This window comes from Macrotis lagotis, chromosome 3 (assembly GCF_037893015.1).
Source record: "Macrotis lagotis isolate mMagLag1 chromosome 3, bilby.v1.9.chrom.fasta, whole genome shotgun sequence".
NCBI lineage: Eukaryota > Metazoa > Chordata > Mammalia > Peramelemorphia > Peramelidae > Macrotis > Macrotis lagotis.
Window position 1 is genome coordinate 260961334 of NC_133660.1, and position 24560 is coordinate 260985893.

Here is a 24560-nt window from a genome sequence, read left to right on the forward strand (position 1 = left end):
GCCCCTCATCTAGAGACTCTGTCCCACACTCTCCAGGCCCCATAGTGTGTGCGGTGCCTTGGCAGGTAGAGAGCTGCTGTGAATAATGAGTCAATTATCCCCTCGCCCAGGGGAAAGCACAATTATTTCTGGCTACCCAGACTGAGGTAATCCTCTCCTCCCCATGCCCTTTCAGACGAAGACCATAAAACAGTTGGAATTCAGAGCACTGAAAAGGAAATTCAAGCGAGATATTTGTCTGCTGGATTTGGTTTCTTTGGGTCTATTCTGATTTATGATTGATTGGTTTTTAAATTGCTTATTTAATTCCATCTACCACCACCTTGGGAGAGACTGGTTGCCAAGGGACCTGTGATCAAGGAGCAAGGAAAGAATTTGCCTCAATGGACAAAGCCAGAACAGACAGCATTGTCCTGGAGGGATGTCACCCTGCCAGAATGTGAGACTCTGACCACCCCTGCCTCTCATAGAACCTGATCTTATCACAAGCATGAGGACTCAACTCTTCTTTTCTTTTGCAGCAAGATTTTTGCAACTCCTTAGTGTTGCACAGAATTTTTTCCTTGTGATTTTTTACCCCCTTCTAGCAATAAATCCAGTTGCTTCACTGGGAAGATGTTTTTGAAATATATGATACTGACAATTGCTGAGCAATTGTGCCAAAGATTCCGTGATAGGATCTGGTCATGTGATCTAAATGATGCTAGTCTAGATCTGTGAAAACAGCTTTGAATTTTGACGTCCCATCCAACCCTATTGAAAGCTGTCTAGTTTGTATCTCCATCTATTAGGGTTAAAAGGCTTTTCTACCAGAATCAAGGAAATTTGCTCTACGTCTCTCAGAAATATCACTGTTTTTTGGAAAATACGTAATCAGGCTATGGTTAGTATCTAATGTTTCAAGGAATCAATAGCTTCAACCTTTTCAAGGAATGTAACCTTTTTCTTAGATCTGAAATTAGATACTGGTTGCAGTGGTGGTCTTGTAAGGGTGATCTCTTTTGCCTGTTCGGTATCAAAAGGAAATTGAAATTCCATTGCTGCAGAATAATGAAACCTTTTAAAACCTTTAGAAAAACTTTTGTTTCATCTATATTGAAGTTTTGACTCAGAAATACCCAAAGAAAAGCTCTTTCAGGTCCCAATAACCTCCTTGTTCTCTGAAATATTGCTGTTAGATTTATAAAGTGTATTATGTCTGACACTTATTTCAAAGCAAGAAACATTGGGGATGAGATGAAAGGGTGGGAAAGGACTGTGAAGAAAAATAGAAACAGAAAGAGGATGAGAACATTTATGTAGCAAATTTAGATTGCTGCATGCATCTAGGTGTGGAAAGTGTTTGGCTACTTAGTTATGGTATTGGGCCACCCTAAACTCCAGGCTTTGCCCAAATCTGCCATCTTCAGCATTACTACATTGAAAAAGAAAAAAATTTTTTTTGTTTTTGCTCTGCCAGAGGTTAATTTTTTGCTAAAAATATTTTTCAATTGTGAAGAAAAACTATTGAAAGGAGAACTTCCCTAAATCTGAAATCTATAGAGTGCTGCTTTCTAAAGGTTTGCCTTTATATCTGTCCAAAGCTTAGAAGAAGTCCATAATTATTTAGATAGACAGACAGACAGACAGAGAGAGAGAGAGAGAGAGAGACAGAGAGAGAGAGACAGAGAGACAGAGAGACAGAAACAGAGACAGAGACAGACAGAAACAGAGACAAAGGCAGACAGACACACATAGAGACAGAAAAAGAGGAAGAAGAAGAAAGAGAGAGACAGTGACCAAGTCAGAGACAGAAACAGAAAGATCAGTTTCCTTTCTGTGGTATTGTTTTTTGTCATTTAAAAAAATTAAGATTTTCTCTTTATAAAAGGGAATAATAGGTGAGAAACTAAGAAATTTTAGAGAAAAATTTTAGAGAGGCAGGATGGAGTAGATGTTAGAGAGCTGATTTCAGTACCAGAAATACCTGAGTTCAAGTCCTACCACAGATAAACTCTGACTGTATGATGCTGGTTAAGTTACAACTTCTCAATGAGACAGTGGGTATTTCCTTCCTACCAATAGGTAAGAAGCTGAAATTGAAGCTGAATAGAAAATATAAATTGCGTTGAAAGTAGAAATAGCTCAACTAAAGTTTCTTGACGAATGGGATCTTAGATCCTGGCCCTGCCCCAGTCAAGAGTTTCTAATATTGCAAATAAAACTTTGCAGAATTAAAGACCTTAGAGATAATTATATTGCTTACATTTTATTGAGGGAATACCACATGTGCATGGTTAATTCTTGAACGTAGAAGCCACCATATGGGAAGATCAGACTAGGTTTTGTGTGAGAAATAGGATCTGAGCTTGAAAGAAGATCATAATTCTGAGAGTGGGAGATGAGGAAGATGTACAAAGACTCAGGCAAATTCATGAAGGTGGTAGACAGAATGTTGAGTTTGATGAATAGTCATTTCTCTAGTTTGTCTGGAATGGAGAGTCTGCAAAGATGCAAAGAAAGTTGGAACCAGACTCTGGAAGTTCAGGAATGTCAGAGGAAATTTTTTTTTTTTTAATCCTGGAGTCAGTTGGGAACTTTTGCAGGTCAGATCTATACCTTAGTAGGAAGTTTATTTGGATAGTGGAGGATTGAGGGAAGGATGTAGATAAATGATATAGGGTGACTCTTCAGGTAGCTCAGACCTTTGGTGGAGGGAAGAGGGCAGGTGAGAGAGGTTGTATTTGGGGAAGAAGAAAGGAAAGGCAAGGCCCGCTTTGAGCTTATATACTTTAGCAGAAATAGGACTTGGAAGGAATCTGGGTTTGGGGGCTGGGGTGGACACTAGAAATTGAGATCATAGATTTAGAGCTGAATGAGGCCTCAGAAGGCGTAGTGTTCAGCTCTTGAGGCAGATAGAACAGAGAGAGTACAGGACTTGGAATTAGGAAGACCAAAGTTTGAAGCTCACTTGAGACATTTAATAATAGGGTGAAGCTGGACAAATACTGGTGGGATTTGATTCCAGATTCTTTGACTCTGGATTAGGTGTGTATTCCACTCACCCCATGATGGACTTGAGATACTGAGGGGACATCCAGGAAGAGGAGGTATGCTTAGTAGGTACTTAAGAATGCAATTTAGAAGAGATGTTTATTGTTATTCAGTCATTATTTCAGGCATGTCTCACTCTTTATGATACTTCTTTTTGGGGTTTCCTTGGCAAAAATATTGTAGTGCTTTGCCATTTCTTTCTCTAGCTTATTTTACAGATGAGGAAACTGAGACAGATAGCATTAAGTGACTTGCCCAGGGTCACATAATTATTAAGTGTCTGAGATTGGTTTTGAACTTAGGTTTTCCTGACTTCATGATCACCTCTCTATTTGCTGAACCATCTAGCTTGACTGGGTATATTGAGATCTGAGGACATACATAATTCAATTTATGGCAGTAGATGGGATCACCAAGTGGGTTCAGTGAAGAGGGCCTATAACAGAGAATTCAATATATTTCTGTTGATTGGCTATACTAGAAGTAAGGTATAAAGCGAGAGGACTGAAATACAGGCATCTCTAAATAATACCTGATACTTTTATGAGAAAATAGGACTGGTATAGATGTAATTCCTTTTGAATTCAGCATATAGACTTCTGGAAATGTGACACAACATTTGTAGGGGGTTAATGGGAAGTTTGATTACCAAGGACTTAAGAGTCTCAGCAGTTTTATGACTCATAAGAAAGATGATGTCTCTTATAATTGTAAGAAATCATCATAGTAATATTGAAACATTCACTAAATGCATTAGAAGGCCTGCACCATTGTATCTCTAGATTATTTGATGGTTTTGGCAGCCTATTTGAGATTTTATTGTTTATAAGTACACTTTTTTAACCAATAAATGGTTTTTCAATATCTTTAGCACTTTCCCCTTAAATCTCAAAATAGCTTATAAATACCAGCTTATTATCTTTAGAACATGTCCTCAGGAAAGGTGGAATATCATTAAAAATTAAGGGAGTCATTAGACTAGTGGCACTTTGAATCACTTTTAGGAATGGGGCTAAAAGGGGAATGGATTTGCTGCTCTGGATGTAGAAACAGTGATTTATTAAGTTATATTATATTTTTGCTATTAAAAATAAAAGGTATGTCCACTAGTTGGATAAAAAACCTTGAAGTGAAGAAATTATGAATTTTAGATGCTTTCTTTTAAGAAAGGTATAAGAAAAACCAAAAATGAATCGAACAGAAAGTTGTCTTCCTTTCCCTTATCTTCCATTTTGAATCACTCCCCCCAATACTTTCATTTCTACCTCTGAAATGTCTTAGTTATCCATTCCTTTTCACTCACATGTTCCTTATGTTTGTTCAGGCTATTGTTATATAAAGCGTCACAGACCTTAGACATCATTTAGTCCAATCTTCCCATTTTGCAAAAGAGAGAGATGAGGTCCAGAGACCTCATCTTTATAATGACTTGACTCAGCTTGCCCAGGTTAATGTAAGAGGGAGAAACCAAAGTCAGACACTCCCAAAACAGAGACTCTTCCCACTCTATCTTGTTCTGGTAATTGCGATTGCTTCCTACTTTGTCTTTTTTGCTTCTAATTTTTCTTTTCTCCCCCTTGACCCCCAGTCTTTTTAAATGTTGTTTTAAAATTTTTTATTATATGAATATTTTGTTTGTTTTCCAATTATATACAGTAGTAGTTTCTACTTAGAATTTTTTGGTAAAGTTTTGAGTTTTATAATTTTTCCCCCACCATTCCTTCCTTCCCCCTCCCCCCAGAGAAGACAATCTGATAATCTTTACATTGTTTCCATGTTATGTATGGATCAAAATTGAATGTGTTGAGAGAAAAACATATCCTTGAGGATTAAATAAAATTAGAGATAGCAAAATTATGTAGTCCATGAGACAACTTTTTTTAACAGTTGAAAGTGATAATCTTTGTTTAAATTTCACAGTTCTTTCTCTGGATACAGATGGCATTCTCCATCACAGATCCCCTAAAATTGTCCCTGATTATTGTACTGATGGAATGAGCAAGTCCATTAGGGTTGATCATCACCCCCATGTTGCTGTTAAAGTGTATAATGTTATTCTGGTTCTGCTCATTTCGCTCAACATCGTTCATTCAAATTTTTCCAAGCTTCTCTGAAATCCCATCCCTCCTAATCTCTAAGAAATAATAGTGTTCCATCACATGCATATCCCGCAATTTGTTTAGCCATTCCCCAATTGATGAGCATCGTTTTGATTTCCAGTGGCCACCACAAGCAGAGATGCTATGAATATTTTTGTACAAGTGATGTTTTTATCCTTTTTCATGATCTCTTCAGGGTATAGACCCAGTAGTGGTATTGCTGGATCAAGATATATGCACATTTTTGTTGCCTTCTTATTGTTAATTGAACAATCATCAACATTCATAGACAGATGAAACTAGCACATAAGGTTACACAAAATAAGCACTTGATAAAGATTTGTTAAATTGAATGATACAAAGTAGATTGTGAAAAAGACAAAAGATAGATTCAGAATATTTTGAGGAGGGAAATATTGGATCCATGGACTGACCATTCAGGAAAGATCACTTTCTCCCCTGATAGATCAAAATACATCTGATGGAGGAAGTGATGCATGAACTGAGCCTTGAAGCTAGAAAAGGATTTCAGTAGTTGAGATGTAAAGAACATATTTATTTATGAGTGTAGGAAGGTGTGAAAGAGAAGGATGAAGATTCAGAAACAGTTACTGATCCAATTTGTATCACATAGAATATATACACATAGTATGTGAAGTAAAACTTGAAGGGTAGATTGGAGCCAGCATACACAGGACCTAGTTGCCTGAGAGAAAATCTATATTCTAGATTCTAGAGTAAAAGTCAGCAAACTCGTGCCCAGTAGGTCAAATTTGACCAAATCCCATCCACTGCCTGTTTTGTTTTTTGGTCATATTTATATGCTAAGAACAGTCACATTTTTAGCTTGGAATGCCGTACAGAAACAGGCAAAGGAACTGGATTTAGCCCTTGGTCAGCAGTTTACAGATCCCATTCTACACAAAGGATCAATACCCATAATAGACCAAAAACATCTAGGTATCTTTGATCATACTTTGCTTTTTCAAATAATAACTCATCTGTTCAATAATTTGCTCTTGGATTTTGCCAGGTGTTGAAGTTAAACCGTTTTGCATAGTTTGCAAAAAAAGGTCTATTTTTTTTAAGTCAAGGCTATATTTGACCATCTTCAGTTCTGTGGTATCACTCTTTTCCCTAAATCCTGGAAAATCCTTAAATCCTAAAATCCTAGCAGTCACATTTTCCAGCCCTCTTAAAGTGGAATGGTCTTCATCTGGGTTAGAGGACTTGAGTTCATTTATATCAGCCAAGTGATTCCTTATTATTTCTTTCCTTCTTTTTTATTTTAGTTCCCTGTTGACCTTTTTATCCTCTCTCTCTCTCTTGCAGTCAGGGGGTCGTTCTCCTTGATGGCAAAAAATAGCAAAAAAAAAAAAAAAGAATTGAGTATTTCTGCTTAACAAAGTCAAGGATCTGTGAGGTAGTAGAAATGACCATAGAAGTTAAGTAGTCCAATCTCGGAGAAGTGACCACTAACCTTTGTTTGAAGATTTTGGGAGAGGTTTTTTTGGTCATCTGTTACCAGTTCTATCTCCACTTCTCCAAACAGAGTAAAAACAAATAAAAGCCCAACAAAAACAAAAACCAAACCCAAACCAAACAAGCCAAACCAAAAAACAAAATTCTTTTTTTGTGTACTTGTTTTGCTTTCACTTTTTTATATACTCTTTTTTTTTTTAATGTTTTTGCAAGACAAATGGGGTTAAGTGGCTTGCCTAAGGCCACACAGCTAGGTAATTATTAAGTGTCACAGGTCGGATTTGAACTCAGGTAGTCCTGACTCCAGGGCCAGTCCTCTATCCACTGTGCCACCTAGTCACTCCTTGTATATACTCTTTAAAAATATGAATTCATTAGGAAACTCTAACCTCTTCCATATGTCTGTGCATTTCCCCATTTTTCTTTCAGGATTATTTGAATAGATTAGTTGTAAGAATTTCATTCTTGAGTCCTCAATTCCTCTTAAGCCAACTTCCCTTTCTTTCCCCAACACCACCAACTCTGTTGCGGGTGGATCACATTCTTTATGATAAGTCCATCACAAAAGTTACTTCCATATTTTTCCACCATTGCCATTGCTGATCGCAACTCCCTCCTTTCATATTTCTCCACTACCATGTACTATATTTTCTCTCTCCTTTCACTCTGACTCTGCTGTAGGGTAGCTGAGTGGTGCGGCATACAGATCCCTGGCTTTGGGGCCAAGAGGCCCCGAGCCCCCATACCACCCCTTAGGCCCAGCATCCACCTGGCCCTATGGTCCCGGACAGACCATCCAATCCCAGTCCCTTGCAAGAAGTAAAAAAAGAAAATGTGTTATATCTGACCACTCTCCCCCCATGGTCCATCCTCCATCATTCACATTCCCCCTCTTCCCCCGTCCCCCCCCTCACTCCAGATGCCTATACCCCATTGAGTATATATGCTGTTTCCTCTCCTAACCACCTCTGATGAGAGTGAAGATTTCCCTCATTCCCCCTTGCCTTCCCCCTTCCATATCATTGCAATAGCTCATTGTAATAAAGAAAAATCTTGTTATATGAAATGTCTTGGCCTGTTCCCCCTCTCCTTTTTCTTTCTCCCATTACATTTCCCTTTTTTTCTATTGACTCCATTTTTACACCATATTTTATCTTCAAATTCAGCTTTCTCCTGTGCTTCATCTATAAACGCTCCTTCTACCTTCTCTGTAAATTGAGAAGGTTCATATGAGTATTATCAGTGTCATTTTTCTATACAGGAATACATGCAGTTCATCATCATTTAGACCCTCATATTTTCCCCTTCTCCTCCAATCTTTATGCTTCACCTGAGTCCTGTATTTGAAGATCAAACCTTCTGTTCAGCTCTGGCCATTCCAACACGAACATTTGAAATTCCCCTGGTTCATCGAAAGTCCATCTTTTTCCCTGGAAGACGACATTCGGTTTTGCTGGGTAGTTGATTCTCGGTTGCATTCTAAGCTCTTTTGCCTTCCGGTATATTATATTCCAAGCCCTATGAGCTTTTAATATAGTTGCTGCTAAGTCCTGTGAGATCCTGACTGCAGCTCCATGGTATTTGAACTGTGTCCTTCTGGCTGCTTGTAATATTTTCTCTTTGACTTGGGAGTTCTGGAACTTGGCTATAATATTCTTGGGGGTTGGTTTTTTGGGATCTCTTTCTTGGGATCAGTGGATTCTCTCCATTTCTATTTTTGCCCTCTGCTTCTAGGATATCAGGGCAATTTTCCTGTAGTAATTCTTTGAAAATGATGTCAAGGCTCTTTTCCTGATCATGACTTTCAGGTATTCCAATAATTTTTAAATTATCTTTCCTAAATCTGTTTTCCATATCAGTTGTTTTTTCAATGAGATGTTTCACATTTTCTTCTAATTTTTCATTCTTTTGGTTTTGTAGTATTGAGTCCTGATTTCTCATAAATTCATCAATGTCCCTGAGTTCTATTCTTTGTCTGAAGAATTTGTTTTCCTCAGAGAGCTTTCTTATCTCTTTTTCCATCTGGCCAATTCTGCTTTTTAAAGCATTCTTCTCCTCAATAACTTTTTGAACTGTTTTATCCATTTGACCTAAGCTGGTTTTTAGTATGCTATTTTCTTCAGCATTTTTTTTGGATTTCCTTGACTAAGCTGCTGACTTCATTTTCATGTTTTTCCTGCATCTCTCTCATTTCTTTTCCCGGTTTTTCTTCTGTCTCCCTCATTTGATTTTCAAAATCTTTTTTGAGCTCTGTCGTAGCCTGAACCCAATTTCTGCTTTTCTTGGAGTCTTTAGATGCAGGAGCTTGTGCTTCCTCATCTTCAGACTGAGTGTTTTGATCCTTCTTGGGCTCACAGGCAAAATATTTCTCAGTGGTCTTCCTCTTGTTTCTCTGCTTGCCCATTTTCCCATCCTGAGCCTGTTTTGCGGGTGCTTCCTGAGCTTTTGGCACACTCCCACAAGGGTCTCAGTGTGTGAGGCTCTGTCCTCCCTACTGGTCTGTGAATGACCATAAGCTCCCCCCTCTGCCACGGGGCTGAGGTGGGGGGGCCGCTGCTGTTCTATGGGGGGCCTAGACTAGGATCAGGATCTGATGTGGTCAGAGCCCCAGAGTCCTGTTCCAGGGGCAGAGGACAGTCTCTGCAGTCTCTCTCTCTTCACTCCCCTCCCTCAGCTCAATGGGCTCATGCCCTGGGGGCTCCTGCTTACTGGCTCCGCCTGCTTCTGTTTCCTGGATCAGGGCTGGGGAAACACCAAGCTGCTTGCTGTGTGCCCTGAGGGTTGGGCTCCACGTGTTCCTCTGGCAGAGGTCCCCCGCTGTTCCCCCACTTTGTGCCCGGTACTCTCTGGGGCATAGGTCAGGAAACTCCCCTGCTGCTGTGAGCCAGGGCTCCCAGTGCCCTGGGACTGCCTGGGGGGGGAGGGCTGAAGTCCTCTGGCAGGCCACCCCTCCAACCCCGGGGAGCAGAGCCTTTCTGCTCTTTTCCAGGTTACCCTGAGTAGGAGAACTGCCTCACTGGGTCCCTCTGTGGGTTCTGTCTCTTGAAAATTTAGTTAGAGTCCTTAGTTTAGAAGTGGGTTTTTTTTTTTTTAGGTTTTTGCAAGGCAAATGGAGTTAAGTGGCTTGCCCAAGGCCACACAGCTAGGGAATTATTAAGTGTCTGAGACTGGATTTGAACCCAGGTACTCCAGACTCCAAGGCTGGTGCTTTATCCACTTACGCCACCTAGCTGCCCCGGTTTAGAAGTTTTATGAGAGAGCGCCTAAGACACGATCCTCTCTTGTCGCCATCTTGGTTCCGCCCCCCCCCCAACTTCCCTTTTTAAAAAAAGCCTCAGGTCAAAGGACTATGACTATATTTTCTCTGAACTTTTTTTGAAATCATCTTTCTGAAAGTCTAAGTGGTGCATATCAAGGTTGTCACCCTCCTTATTTACCACAAACTCCAAGATTACAGGTCCCATTTCTATGTTGGGAGTAAATGGATCAAAAGAAATTACCTTCTGAGGTCATTCAACTCTACAATGTGACTTTGTCCCACATCAACTAAGAGCAATGCTGTATGACTGTATGCAAGATCTGACTTACCTTTGTTTGGCTAAAAAAAATTATATTAAAAAGCTAGAGGGAATTCTGATCCCCCCCCACCAGAATTAACTAACTGTAATATAATTATTACCCTTTACAAAAGAAGTGCTAAAGGTCAGTGGCTCTCTGGGGACAAACTATGTCAATATTTTGAAGGATTCATTGAAGAGAAGTAATCTTACAATAAATTAACAAGGTGAGACAATGGACATGGTTATTCAGAAAGACATTTCCTTATGGGAAGTTATATGGTGGAGTGCTAAGAATACTGGTTCTAAGTGTCAGAAGACTTAATTTTGAGTCCTTCTTTTGCCACTTGCAAGGTAGGTAATCCTAGTCAGGTCACTCTGAGCCTCAGTTTCTTCATCTGTAGTTGTGTCCAACTTTTTGCGATCCCTTGTGGAGATTTTCTTGCCAAAGGTACCAAGGTGGGTTATTACTTCCTTCTCCAGGTCATTTTACAGAAGAGAAAACTGAGGAAAATAGGATGAAGTGACTTGTCTAGGATCACACAACTAGCAAGTAAGATTTGAACTCATGTCTTCCTGACTTTCTCTGGCACTCTATCTGCTGTGCCACCTAGCTGCCTTTAATCTGTAGAATGGGAATAAAGTATTTACACTATGTATCCCAGGCTAATTCTTTTTTTTTTTTTTGGCAAGGCAGTGGAGTTAAGTGACTTGGCCAAAGTCATACAGTTATTATTAAGTGGCTGAGGTTGGAGTTGAATTCAGATTCTCCTGACTCCAGGGCCAGTGCTTTATACTGTACCACCTCTTCCCTAGAGAAGAAAGTATCTTGTAAATCTTATATTGCTTTGTAAATGTAAGCTATTAGGATAATAAGATGACAGATTTAGAACTCAAAGGGCCTTAGAGATCATTTAGTCCAACTCCTTCATGTTACCAATGAGGATTGATAAAGGAGCCTGGGAACAAGAAACAGAACCCACATCTGGACCCAGTTTTTTCTATTTATATTTCTCTCTGTTGACTATCATCTCATTCTTCTCATTTTAAGAAGTACTGCTAAACCAGCCTTGGGGCAGATCTCAGTCATTATTCTATCACTGTTCTTTTTATCATTAATCATTCATGTTGTCATTGATTAGCTACTGGGGGAGTATTGTATGCAGTTTGAGAAAACACGTGCCCTTCATTTCAGGAGTTAAACTCAGCTTTCTTGATCCCAGAAAGTACATTGAAAATTTTGATTTGATGGGTTGTTGAATTCTTTAAGTTGAAGTTTCCATTCCTAGTTCTATTTCGAGATTAAACATTTGTGTTCTACTCTTTGGTGGCACACATACTAAGAGTAGAATGAGGCAGAGATAATCAGGTGATCCTGCACAAGGGGTCATGCAGATTCATTTAGTGTTCATATTAGAAAAAGAAAACCCCAAAATCCATGTTACCAGCCATGGCCAAAGTGATCAAATTGCATTGTCCCTTTATATTTCTGTTAGAAGACTTGGTAGTAGTGGAAGAGTTGGGTGTCACACAGTGGTCTCCAGATCACTGTTTGACCCCCTTTGGATTGGGGTGTTAATTTTTCAGCAGCCACTGGTATTGATTTCTACTTCTACAGTGAATTTGTATTTTACTTCTTCAGTGAATCAGTACAGATGTGATGTTTCATTGACACTTGGAGAAGAGTAACTTAGGTGAAGTTCACATTTGTTACTATAGAGGCTGGTAAGTCTGGGTGTGCTGCTAAAGGAACCTGTGGAATCATTTTGCTTGAACATCCTAAAAAAAGGCTAAATGGTTTTCTTTCCCTTTCCCTGGCAGTTACACAATGATGTCTTGCTTATAAGAAGGAATTAGTATACTTTTTTAAAGAAAGATTTTATTTATTTTTAGTTTTACAATTTTCCCCCTAATTTTGCTTCCCTCCCCCCACCTCCACAGAAGGCATTCTGTTAGTCTTTACATTGGTTCCTTGGTATACATTGGTCCAAACTGAATGTGATGAGAGAGAAATCATATCCTTAAGGAAGAAAAATAAAGTATAAGAGATAGCAGAATTACATAATGTTAATGGCTTTTTTTTTCTAAATTAAAGGTAATAGTCCTTGGTCTTTGTTCAAAGTCCTTAATTCTTTCTCTGGATACAGATGATATTATCCATTGCAGATTGTGCCTGATTGTTGTACTGATGGAATGAGCAAGTCCATCAAGGTTGATCATTGCCCCTCTGTTGCTGTTAGGGTGTACAATGTTTTTCTGGTTCTGCTCATCTCACTCAGCATCAGTTCATGCAAATCCTTCCAGGCTTCCCTGAATTCCCATCCCTCCTGGTATCTACTAGAACAATAGTGTTCCATCACCTACATATACCACAGCTTGTTAAATCTTTCCCCAATTGAAGGACATTGACTTGATTTCCAATGTTTTGCCACCACAAACAGGGCTGCTATGAATATTTTTGTACAAATGATGTTTTTACCCTTTTTCATCATCTTTTCAGGTTATATACCCAGCAGTGGTATTGCTGGATCATAGGGTATGCACATTTTTGTTGCCCTTTGGGTGTAATTCCAAATTGCTCTCCCGAAAGGATGGATGAGTTCAGAGCTCCACCAACAATGTATTAGTGTCCCAGATTTCCCATAACCCTTCCTGTATTGATCATTGTCTTTTCTGATCATATTGGCTAGTCTGAGAGATGTCAGGTAGTATCTCAGAAATGCTTTTTATTATACTTTCTTATACTAAGAGGGAAGTTTAGTTATATTGTTTTCTTGGGACAAGAGCAAATGATCTCTTCACATGCTTTTATTTCATTACCAATCAGTAGAATTCATAAGAAGTAGTCATACCATAAGTGATATACTTATGAAACACTTTGAAATGTTTAGAAGAAAGGTGTTACATAATGAAAAGATCACTTGTCAATAGGGTCTAGAGGAGGATTCTCTTTTTGTTTGTTTTTTGCAAGGCAATGGGATTAAATGACTTGCCCAAGGTCATGCAGCTAGGTGATTATTAAGTGTCTGAGGCTGGATTTGAATTCAAGACCTCTTGTTTCCAGGACTGGTGCTCTATCCACTGCGCCATCTGACTGTTCCTAGAGGAAGATTCTAATGTAAACTCATTTGTCCTTCTAGATCATCAAGTGATCAAGAACCAAAGGTCTGGAACAGACTCTGCAGAAAACAACTTTGCCCAGTTCCTGCTTCCCAACCTTTCATGCTATCCTGCCTCACAGTCTCTGGAGGAAGAGCAGGTAATAAATACTATGTACACCTTTCTTTCTCTGGAGTCAGAGGCAGGACACCTGGGCTGGAGAGCCAGGGATTGTTCTGGAACCTTCGTTTTCTTATCTGTAAAATAGCAATAACAAGATTTGTCCTTAGTAATCAGTGTCAGGTGTGTGGTATGGGAGCCAGCCAGATGTGGTATCTGCCAGGGGTCAGGGGAAGATCAGTGAGATCACTTCTTGGCAGATGGTAGTCCAGATGTGAGCTGGGGTCAGAGTCCTGAAGCCACCCCCCCCCCCCAGCAGGTGCCATGATATATGACAAGTACAGTCAGGGCTGCCTGGCCCTGGCCTGGCTCAAGCCTCTTCTTTTTCATAGCTTTGGAAGTGACCATAGTTTCAGAATTGGGATTGGGATTCAAATCTGACTCTGAATTTCTAATACATCACCAGGACTTTGTCCTGATTGCCTCTAGGGCAGGAATAGTCTTTCTCCTTACTTTTGCCTCTCGAAAGCTCCACACCATCCCACCTTTCCTGAATCTTCCTCTGGCTACAGGTGCCTGCCTTCTGCACTTTTGAGCATATGATGTAGGTATTGTCCTATATATGGAGCTGTGTCTAGGAGAAAGGGAGCTTTTTGAACACGAGGATTATTTCATTTTGCCTTCTCAATTCTCATTTAGTCTCTGGTTCATCCCAGGTGCTTAATAAAAGGCCTCCCTGATCCACTAATTAGGATTGGAACATGATCTATTCTCACATGGTTACCTTGTAAAGCTAGAGTGCTTAAGCTCGAGTCCATGAATTTGTTTCTTAAAAAAATTATTAATTTTATGACAATATAATTGACTTCCTTTGTAATGCCATATAATGTACTTAAAAATTTTTAAATCATTATTCTGAGAAGAGATACTTAGGCCTCACAAGCCAGGGGTCGGTCCATGACCAGAAACAAGGAGGTTCTTTATACTGCTCTAAAATGTCACTCTCCAGTGGCTATGGATGCCCCTGTAGACTTCCTCCAAAACCTATGAGGACTCTCCCATGTAGGATTTTCACTCGAACCCATTATTAATTTGCCTATTTACTTACAGTAATGAGTTCTACTGTGTTAGCAATCTAGAGTAGAAAAATGAAACTCACTATTTTATGGTCTTAAAAACCTCCTGCTTCAAAGGACATTCTTATTTTACTGTTTCCAGATTTGGCAACCAAATCTATATTCTTCATGCTTTTGTGAACTTCATTCTTATCTCTTATTGCCAAGAAGGCTTGTTTCTTTAAGCATGTTAATTTTCTTTTTCTTTTTCTGTTTTGGAATCTTGTGGCTGGGATTGCACATGGTGGTCTAGTTATAATCACAGAGTAGTTTTGCAAAAGGTCAGAAAAAAAGGTTGTATGAAAAAAATCTGTTTTTCAAATAACAACAATGACCTTTATTTATTTATTTATTTAGCAGTAGAAGCTAGACCAGGTGAGAACTCATGGGATTTAAGATTATAGATTGTCCCACTGCCTTTTTTTTTGGTGGATGCAGAGATCTTTTTTCTTTCTTTTTTTTATATAAAGCAGTACTTATTATCCTACCCTCTACCAGAGTTGGGAGCTAGGGAGGGGAAGAAGGAGCAGGTGCAGAGTTCTAATGGCAATGCATGTTTCTGAGTGGTAGGCATTCTAGAAACTCTTGGATTATTGCATTAGGCCCTTGAGGGCATTTAGGGAGAAGGACTTTGGATTCACTCTGGAAAGCCCCAAGAAACTAAAAATGTTGCCTTTGTATTTTCTCATTTGTTCTTTCATTATTCCTTGTATTATTCCCCTTGGACATAGGAGAAGTTTAGGTACCTGAGACTTCTTCTGCTGTGGATGAGTTAGGGGAAACAGAAGGAGGAGCCAGGATTCAGGAAGCCCCTCCTGGGGCTTCTGCTGCTACTTAGTGAGGTGGACCCACCAGCACATCTAATGAGCAGGGCAGAGAAGGGAAGGCTGACCTGGCCTTTGGAGAGAGGTGTGTGGCTTTGGCTGTTGCATTTCCCATCTTTCTCTTCTTATTGTATTTACAGATCATGATTGATGAAGGCCAGAAAGTTGGCATTTCCATTCAAGGGGACCTAAATCGTGCAGGAAAGCTGAAGGTGAGGCATGATTAATTGTTTTTCAGTCATTATATTACAGAGTTCCTTTGCTTAATCTCAGGCAGACTTGGGCATAAGCAGCTTTCATTTATTTTTCTTTTTAAAATTGTTTTAATGATCTTTATTTTGTGTTCAGGCAGCCAGGTGACAAAGTGGATATGGAGTCAGGCCTGGTGTCAGGAGGACCTGAGTTCAAATCCAGCCTCAGTCATTTATCAGCAGTAGTGACTCTGGGGAAAGTCATTTGTCCTGTGCCTCAGTTTCTCCTCTGTAAAGTGAGCTGGAGAAGTAAATAGTAAACCATTCCAGTATCTTTGCCAAGGAAACCCCAATAGGGTCATGAAGAGTCAGATAGAACTAAAACCAGTGAACAACAGCATTTTGTTTTGGAGTTGGTTTGAGTTGAGGGCTCTCCTTCCTAGATGTGCGGTAGAGTGAAGGATTTGCTTGTGATAGGGTAAAGTGACTCTTGTTTCCTAGAGAATATACTGACTGAGACATACAGAAACCTCACAATTGCCTAAACTATTCCAACTATTCCCCAAAAACATTTACATTGAAAATAAATGGAGGGGAAATGCCTCTTGGATGCCCACAAATGACTGCAGTTAAGCATGGAAAGAAAAAACAAAGATGTGACCAGTTATTTTTAGGATTTTAAAGCAACGTCCTATTGTTGTCTGAGAAATAGTGGGCTGATGAAAAAGTGTCAGGGTTGTGTATTTTTACAAAGCCTAATACTATTTGGGAGGTCATAACTGCCATTGCAAAGTGTTTTGTCATGAATAAGCTGTTTCTCAAGGAGGTGAGGAGGGGGCTTTCGTCTTTACTCCCATAGGTCTTATGCTTGCAAGCGGCAAAATCATTTGATCATTTTCACCTTCGGGTATTCCCTGAAATGAATTAGATGAGGTTGGAAATGTTCTCATTTTGTCTGTGTGTTGTGAGAGGTGATATTTCACCTGTAATATTTATTTTTCGGTGATGTGCTACCATTATGTCTCTAAAGGTCATTTGCTCTACATTTTACTTCAAAGACATTTGTAGTTGTATTTGTGTGAGAGAACACATGGTTTTCTTTTGCTCTTCTCATCTTTCATATTCTCTTCCTGAAGCAGGGTGTTTTATTTGGCAGAGCTCTTGCCTCAGACACTGACTTATTTATGTGACCCTCGAAAAATCACTTAACTCTCTCAGACTCAGTTTCCTTTTCCATAAAAGGGGAAGAACACCTGCCTCACAGGGGTATTGCGAGAACTAATGAAAAAGGTCTTGTAAATGCTAAATGGAGACTGGCAGAGTCCTCAAGAAGCCACTGTGGAGCCTCGGGGACCTCTGGCAGATGCTGTTCAATTTATCACCACCAAGAACTGGGGGCTCTTTGGGCCCCCATGTCCATAGTGGGCAGCCAAGCCCTGGGTCTGGATTCCCCCCACCCCAGCATGGAGAGTTCTGATTGTTAGACCAAGATGGTCTATAGACCCATAGACCAAGATGGAACCCAGAGAGAAGAACAAGAGCTCTCATTTCAAAGGTACCTTGAATGGGCCCAGAGCTCCTTGCCAGTGTTCTAGATCCTCATGCCATTGCCATCTTGGAGGTCATTTGCTGCAGTTGTCCCGTTTTTCCAGGGGACCTAGGGGAGGTTTAGCATGGCCTCTGAGGACCAGGACTGCCCTCTAGATAAACGTCTGAGTGTCGGATTCCTGAATCCAGGTCCAGCATGATGTCTCCTATTCCACGCTGCCTTTACCAATTTGCAATCGAGCTGAAAGGCAATGCAGAGGCCATCTCCCCTCTCCCCAAAGCAGAGACAGATTCAGGGGATGTGTCCCTTTCAAAGGAGAAGCATCTTTTTTCTTCAGTGCAGATACTCCAAAGGTTTTATTTGTCAGCTCAACAAGTCAGCAAACATTTATTAATTACTTGCCACATGTTAGGTCCTGTGCTAGAGCAAAGACAAGTAGAAAGAAAGACAGGCATACATTTGAGGGGCTTACCTTGAAATGGAGGAGGGGACCACAGCAGAGTAAACTGCTAGGGATGAGGAGGGAAGAGAGGAGGGCAGCCTGCAGAGGAAGGAAGATGGGACTTCCCTGGGCATTGGCTGTCAAGCAGAGGGGATGCAGCAGGGCTGCAGCCTACTTTCAGAGTGGGAAATCTGGGAGTTCAGTGAGTGGCTGGGCTGAAGTAGTTTTCTGGGGCTTGGGAGATAAAGGCGAGAGTCAGAAGGGCAGCCTGGTGAGGCCCCAGCCTATCTCACAGCTGCAGAGATGCTTTGGCCATCTAAGAAAGGCAGACTGGACAGGAGGACTTCTAGCTTTGCCCCCAAATTGGAGGAGAAAAGTGAAGTCTGCTGCTCATTTGGGAAACTTGGCTGAGCTGGATTTCTTTATTTTTGCTAGAGTATTCACTAGGATAGTTGGTCTCTCTCTCTTGATCTCTTATTTATTTCTGTCAGTGTCTTTCTCTCATCTCTGTCTCTTTGTCTCTCTTGGTTTTCTGTTTGTCTCTGTCTCTGTCTCTCTCTGTCTCTCTGTCTCTCTGTCTCTCTGTCTCTCTCTCTCTCTCTCTCCTCTTCTAGCTCTCTTTCACTCTCTATCTCTGTCTCTCTCTCTACCTGTCTATGACTATCTCTGCCTCTGTCCTCTGTGTTCTCTCTGATTCTGACTCTTTCTCTATGTCTCTTCTGACTCTCTCTCTCTGACTCTGACTCTTTCCCTCTCTCTCTGTCTCTCTCTCTCATTCAATATCTACATAAAAATAGATTTATTTTTTTCCCCTCTAGGTAGACAATTTCCTAGATTTGGAAGATTTTGACATGGATGAAGAGACTCACCACAAGTTGTGCCCAGGTTTGCTTTCTCTCTTGCCCTCCTTCTTGGATTGTTCTTACAAACTAACAAACCTTGATGTAGCCTTCTTTTGCTTAGCAAGACATCTTCTCTGCTTTCCATGGAGATAATAAACTTTGAACTAATAAAACCACTTTGAGTAATCAGAGTTCTAGTTCAAGGTGCAGGAATGTCCTTTCTGTTTTCAGGGATTTTTCTTGGCCTTAAGATTTATCCTAGACATTCATGTTTTCCTGAAGTTCATAATGCCTTCTGAGATAAGTCACCTCCCATGACTCACATTATTAGCACTTTCATTAGATGCACAAGTTTTCGCTATTTCTGGCCAGTCTCTGGACCAGGTCAACTCAGATATTTAGAAGATTCCATTAGCTCTGTGACCCTGAGCCTCAGTTTCCTTATTTATAAAATGGGAATTCTTCACTTAGAATATCTAATTCAGAGCATATGGTGAAGATCAGATGAAATACTATCTTCTTATAATAATGTGCATTGTAGACACAATCACTATAAATATGTGTTATTATCACTGCTATTGTATACAATTAAGGAGGAGATAATAATGAGGATATCAGTGTGAGAGAGATTTTCTGATTTTTATTTTCTGCCAGTGATGAGATTATTATTATTATTGATTGGTGTTGACAAGAGTTTTATGTATATTAAATGTGACATTGTTATTTGATTTATTATATCACATGGACAGGGGCGTCAGAGTGCACAAAGCCCTGGACCAGAAGTCAGGAAGATCTGGAGATTTGAATTCTGCCTGAGACACAACCTCGATGTTTGACCCTGGGCTAGTCCCTTTCCCTCTATCTGCTTCAGTTTCCTCAACCATAAAGTAGGAATGATCACAAGCACCTTCTTCCCAGGGTTATTATGAGGATCGAAGGAGATATTTATAAGGTGCTAGGGGAAGGCTAGCTGTTCTTTATTGTTATTATCCTTACACAGAGTATCTTTTTTACTTTATTTTTTCTTTTCAAGTTGCCTCAAAATATTTAGGAATTCTTTGCTTTCATAATCTGCTCTCTTAATTTACTCCTCCTTGTTTTCTCCTAAAGAGGGCTTCATGCTATTGTCCTTCTTGGAAGCAGCTAAGAGACCCTGCTGCAATTATGGGACAAAACCACTTGGATTAATCCATCTCTCACCTGTTTAGAATGAGGGAGTCATCATCTTTTTATCCTGGGGGGGAAGAACTTTGGAAAAAACCTTTAGAAAAGTGAACTAGGTACTGCTGCATTGTTACAATGATTAAAAAGACCACTAGGACTTGGGTGATTTTCTTTATGTACAAGTTGTGTCATTAGAAAAAAAAATGAATAACCTGCACCTTGGACAATCACCATTTGAGCCTCATTTGTATTGGTACCTTCAGGAATTTGAGCAGAAGGAGCTATTTATTTCAGATGGGGACATTTTAAATAGGCAACTGACTGAATGATTTTGGCATCTGGAAGGCTGGCTGATTAGATTCTGTTGTTATTATTTAAGCAGCAGCTTTTGCCTGGGGTGACAAAGAAGTGGCTTGCATATTGTTTTCCTACCCTTTCCTGTACTTGTTTCTAGCACAAAATCTTTTCTGCATTCAGGCTCATGAATCTCTTTTCATGTTCTATTCCTCTTTCTGGATTCTCTGGTGGAGAGGAAGCATGAACACAAACCCCCTTGGGCAGGGTCATTCATTGTACTGTCAGTCACCTGAAGCTAGGCTGATGGTCAAACCTGTTCTGCCTTGCTTTGGGACTTGCTAGAGATGCTTTTTCCCCTTTGGATTTAAGGCAGACTAGTTAAACCTGATGGAATTGGTGATGATAGAATGGCCATGTATACCCCAGATGAGGTGGTCAATGCCATCTGCATCCAGAGAAGGATCTGTGGAGTTTGAATGAAAAACCAAAGATTATTATTTTCAATTTTTAAAAGTTGTCATACGAATTATGTATTTTTTCTATCTCTAATGCTTTCTTTCTTCCTTTTGAATGTTTTTTCTTTTAACAAATTCAACTTGGATCTATGTGTATCATGGAAATAAATATAAAGCCTATGTTGGAGTGTCTTCTGTTATGGGGAGGGAAGGGAGGGAGGGGAGAAAAGAATTTGTAAAAAAAAAATAAATTTTCTGGGTCTCAGTTTCCTCATGTAAAATGGAGACCAGAACAGAACCTGTCTCACAGGATGCTGTGAGGATCAAATGAGATAATATTTCTGAAGCGTTCAGCACAGTTTCGGACAATGTGTAGTCAGTTCTGTATAGATACTTAATCCCTTCTGCCCCTCTTCCCAAGATTTACCAGCAAAGTCCTTCTTATTTACAGTAAATGTTAGTATTTTACTGAAGCCCTTTAAGGGAGGAAGATCTCTTCTTTTCATCTGTTTTTGACCCTCTTGTGGGGATGAACTGGTCTTTTTTTTGAGGTCTATTTCCCTGAATTGTGCTGGTTTCCATGTTAGCATTGTTGTACATGTCAATTGTGGGTCCCCTGCTAGACCAGAGTGGGCAGGATCAGGCCCTTTGGTGCTAGAAATATTGTAGCAGGACTTTGTTGGATGAGTAGGTAGTCAGTCATCCTTGTGGCTTCTCTTTATTGATAATGTCACCAACCCAAGTATTTTTTTTTTAGGTTTTTGCAAGGCAAATGGGGTTAAGTGGCTTGTCCAAGGCCACACAGCTAGGTAATTATTAAGTGTCTGAGACCGGATTTGAACTCAGGTACTCCTGACTCCAGGGCTGGTGCTTTATCCACTGCACCACCTAGCCACCCCCCAAGTATCTTTTCATGCCAAACCAGAGATGTGAAAACCGAGGAATACTTTCTCTTTACTGTTTATTAATATCTATTTACAACTTAAATTAGTCTAAGGTATTCATGATATTCTTATCTTTTATCTTCCTTGTACAAATAGTGCCTGAATTATACTTTTATGACTATTCAGAATATCTGTAGAATATAGGCTTTTTGACGGCAGGGATTATTGATTTCTTTGCATATAGGCAGATCCTTGCTTGCAGTAAGCACTTAATAATGTATGTTGAATTGTAAATCTGTTTTTTTTTCCACTGCTTAAAAAAATAGTTCAGTTACATCATTAGAAAAAAATTCTGCCCTCCTAATGAATTTTTGAAGACCTTAAGAAGGTGAAATATCATGGGGATTTCTTGACATTACTTGATGCAGATTGGGTATTAAATGAATTGTATGTGGGACATCCAAATAGAGAATAAACTTCAAAAGACCATCATATATATCATTGTATATTCTGGAATCCCAAAGTAACCATTCATTAATCATTCCCTTTGAGAGAGAGTTTGCCTAGTCATACATTTGGAGATAAGGAAATAGAAAGATTTGATGATTTGTCCATAGTTCTATAATGAATCTCCTTGATATAGGCAGGATCCAGATACACACTTTTCATCTTCTGGGACAGGTTTGGTCTACACATAGTAGAGGCTTTGATTTTGTGCAAAAATGGCTTTTATATCACCCACATTCAATTTCCTCTTTTTTTCTTTTTTTCAAAAAAATCAGGAAGAAATATTTAGATAAATTGAAAGGTCTAGGACTTTGCATACTCAAAAATAGTTATGATCACCTTTTGAAGGTGAGGGAAAACAAGAGAAAATTTTTTTCAAATGACTTGTAGTGATGATTTTAAATGAGTATTTGTACTTTTTCTATGTGTTTTTTTTAATATGCTGCCTCAGATCCTTTTTTTTTTGCAAGCAAGTGAGATCATCCAACATAAATAAATACAAGATTAAAAATAAACTTTATCTGTTTCAGAATTTACCACTTTTGAAAGGGTATCAGTAATAACTCCATACAATATTAGACCCATCAGTGACAGTTCTTTTTACTCCAAAGCAGTTTAAATTGGTCAAATCCAACTCCAGCTACTTACTGTGTAACCTTCAGCAAACAGCAAAAGCAAAAACAAAAACCAAACAAATACTTTACTGTGTTTTTTATATCTCTGGAGGTATTGCTCCAGAGCTAGAGCTGGGAATCTTGGGAAGAGGGGCAGAAGAGAATAAGTATCTATACAGAACCTACTACACATTGTCCAAAACTGTGCTGAATGCTTCAGAAATATTATCTCATTTGATCCTCACAGCACCCTGTGAGACAGGTTCTGTTCTGGTCTCCATTTTGCATAAGGAAACTGAGCTCCAAAAAATGTATTATTTATTTATTTTTCGACCATTTTTTTCTTCCTCCCTCCCCTCTCCCCCCAAAGAAGGCACTCCAATGTAGTCTTTATATTTGCTTCCGTGACATATAGATCTAAGTTGACTGTGTTAAAAGAAAAAAAAACATATTCAAAAGGAAGAAAGAAAGCATTAGAGATAGAAAAATTGCATAATATATATGACAACTTTTAAAAATTGAAGATAATAATTTTTGGTCTTCATTCAAACTCCACAGATCCTTCTCTGGATACAGATAGCATTCTCCATCACAGATCCCCTAAAATTGTCCCTGATCATTGCACTGATGCAGTGAGCTTGTCCATCAGGGTTGATCATTGCCCTATATTGTTGTTAAGGTATATTATGTTCTTGTGCTTCTGCTCTTCTCATTTAGCATCAATTCATGCAAATTTTTCCAGACTTTTCTGAAATCCTGTCCTTCATGAGTTTATCTAGAACAATAGTGTTCCATCACATTCATATACCACAATTTATTCAGCTATTCCCCAGTTGATGAATATCCCCTTGATTTCCAATTCTTTGCTACTATAAACAGAGCTGCTATGAATATTTTTGTGCATGTGGGATTTTTACTCTTTTTTGTGATCTCTTTGGGATACAGACCTAGTAATGCTATATAACCGGATCAAAGGGTATACACATTTTTATTGTCCTTTAGGCATAATTACAGATTGCTCTCCAGAAAGGCTGGATGAGTTCACAGCTCTACCAACAATGCATCAATGTCCCAGATTTCCCACATCTCCTCCAGCATTGATCATTATCTTTTCTGGTCATATTAGCCAATCTGAGAGGTGTGAGATGATACCTCAGAGATGCTCTAATTTGCATTTCTCTTATCAATAATGATTTAGAGCAATTTTTCATATGAGTATAGATAGTTTTGATTTCATCATCTGGGTCCAGAGAGTTTATATGCCACATTTGTCATCCAGTTGAGTCTCAGAGTTGAGCTGAGGCACTCCGACTCCATGGCCAGGAGTCATTCCTCTGTGCCACACTGGCCTTTTTCTTTAAAGGACTGTTTCTCATAGTAAGGCCTGCAGTTCTTTTTAGCCTGAACATAGCACCTGGCTGTATAAAAAGCCAACTTCTTAAACTGACTTTTATTTGATTGATATAAAAGGAAATCAGTTATTTTGAAACGTATTTATCATTCTATTAAAAAAAAAAAAAAGGACCTAGGCCCCATGTTAAGAATCCCTGCCTTTCTATTCACTTGGTCCCAGGAGCCGTGCTTGGAGACAGACAACATTAGCTGACTCTGAGTTGTATGGAACTTCAGAGATGTTGCTTAATTCAATTCCTACTCGAGCATGAATCTTCTTTACCCCCTCTGCTTGACTGACCCTCATAATGAGACAGCTCATCCCCCTTCTGGATAACCCAACTGCTTTCCACTGAGCTATCAGTGTAAGAAAAGGAAAGAAAAACAAGCAGAACTGCCACGGTCCTACCTAGTTCCAAAGAAAGTAGGTTATTCTGGGTTCCCTACCCACACAACTGTGCCCTGTAGTCCTGGAGACTGAGCAACATGTAATTGTACAATTGGAAAAGATGTTTTTCACGATGGGAAGCAAGGTGCATTTCTAGTAAGTCTCTGTTCCGATATCAGTACTTGCTCTGTTATCTCCCTATTCATTCTGCCATTGGCAGCAACCAAGGCATTCCTCTTCATTAATCACCTTCTCTAAAAACTTAATTAGTGACTTAATTAGGATCATCCCTAGCTCAGTAGCATCATCCTGGACAGGGCCAGTTGTGGATCACTAAATATGTCTTGTGACTGCGAACTATTCCAGAGAAGTTCAAACCAAGGAAGAAAACCATTTCAGGTTTTCACCCTCTCTCATTTTCCATTGTACCAGAGAGGAGAAACTAGGAACAATGGATGAAATTTGCTGAGAGCCAGACTTTTTTTCCCCTCAATATAAGGAAAAGA

At 39.5% G+C, this 24560-nt stretch overlaps 1 protein-coding gene across 3 annotated transcripts in view; it reads left to right on the forward strand.

Annotated features, from left to right (window-relative positions):
* Nucleotides 1–24560, forward strand: part of IFTAP (intraflagellar transport associated protein) — an 85052-nt gene that overhangs the window by 49868 nt on the left and 10624 nt on the right. For 2 of the 3 annotated variants that reach the window (XM_074230496.1, XM_074230497.1), the window contains 3 exons: nt 13312–13430; nt 15470–15541; nt 18330–18396. In XM_074230496.1, coding sequence (XP_074086597.1) covers nt 13312–13430; nt 15470–15541; nt 18330–18396 — 258 coding nt within the window. The remainder of the gene's footprint in view (nt 1–13311; nt 13431–15469; nt 15542–18329; nt 18397–24560) is intronic. The other variant, XM_074230498.1, reaches the window with a different exon arrangement.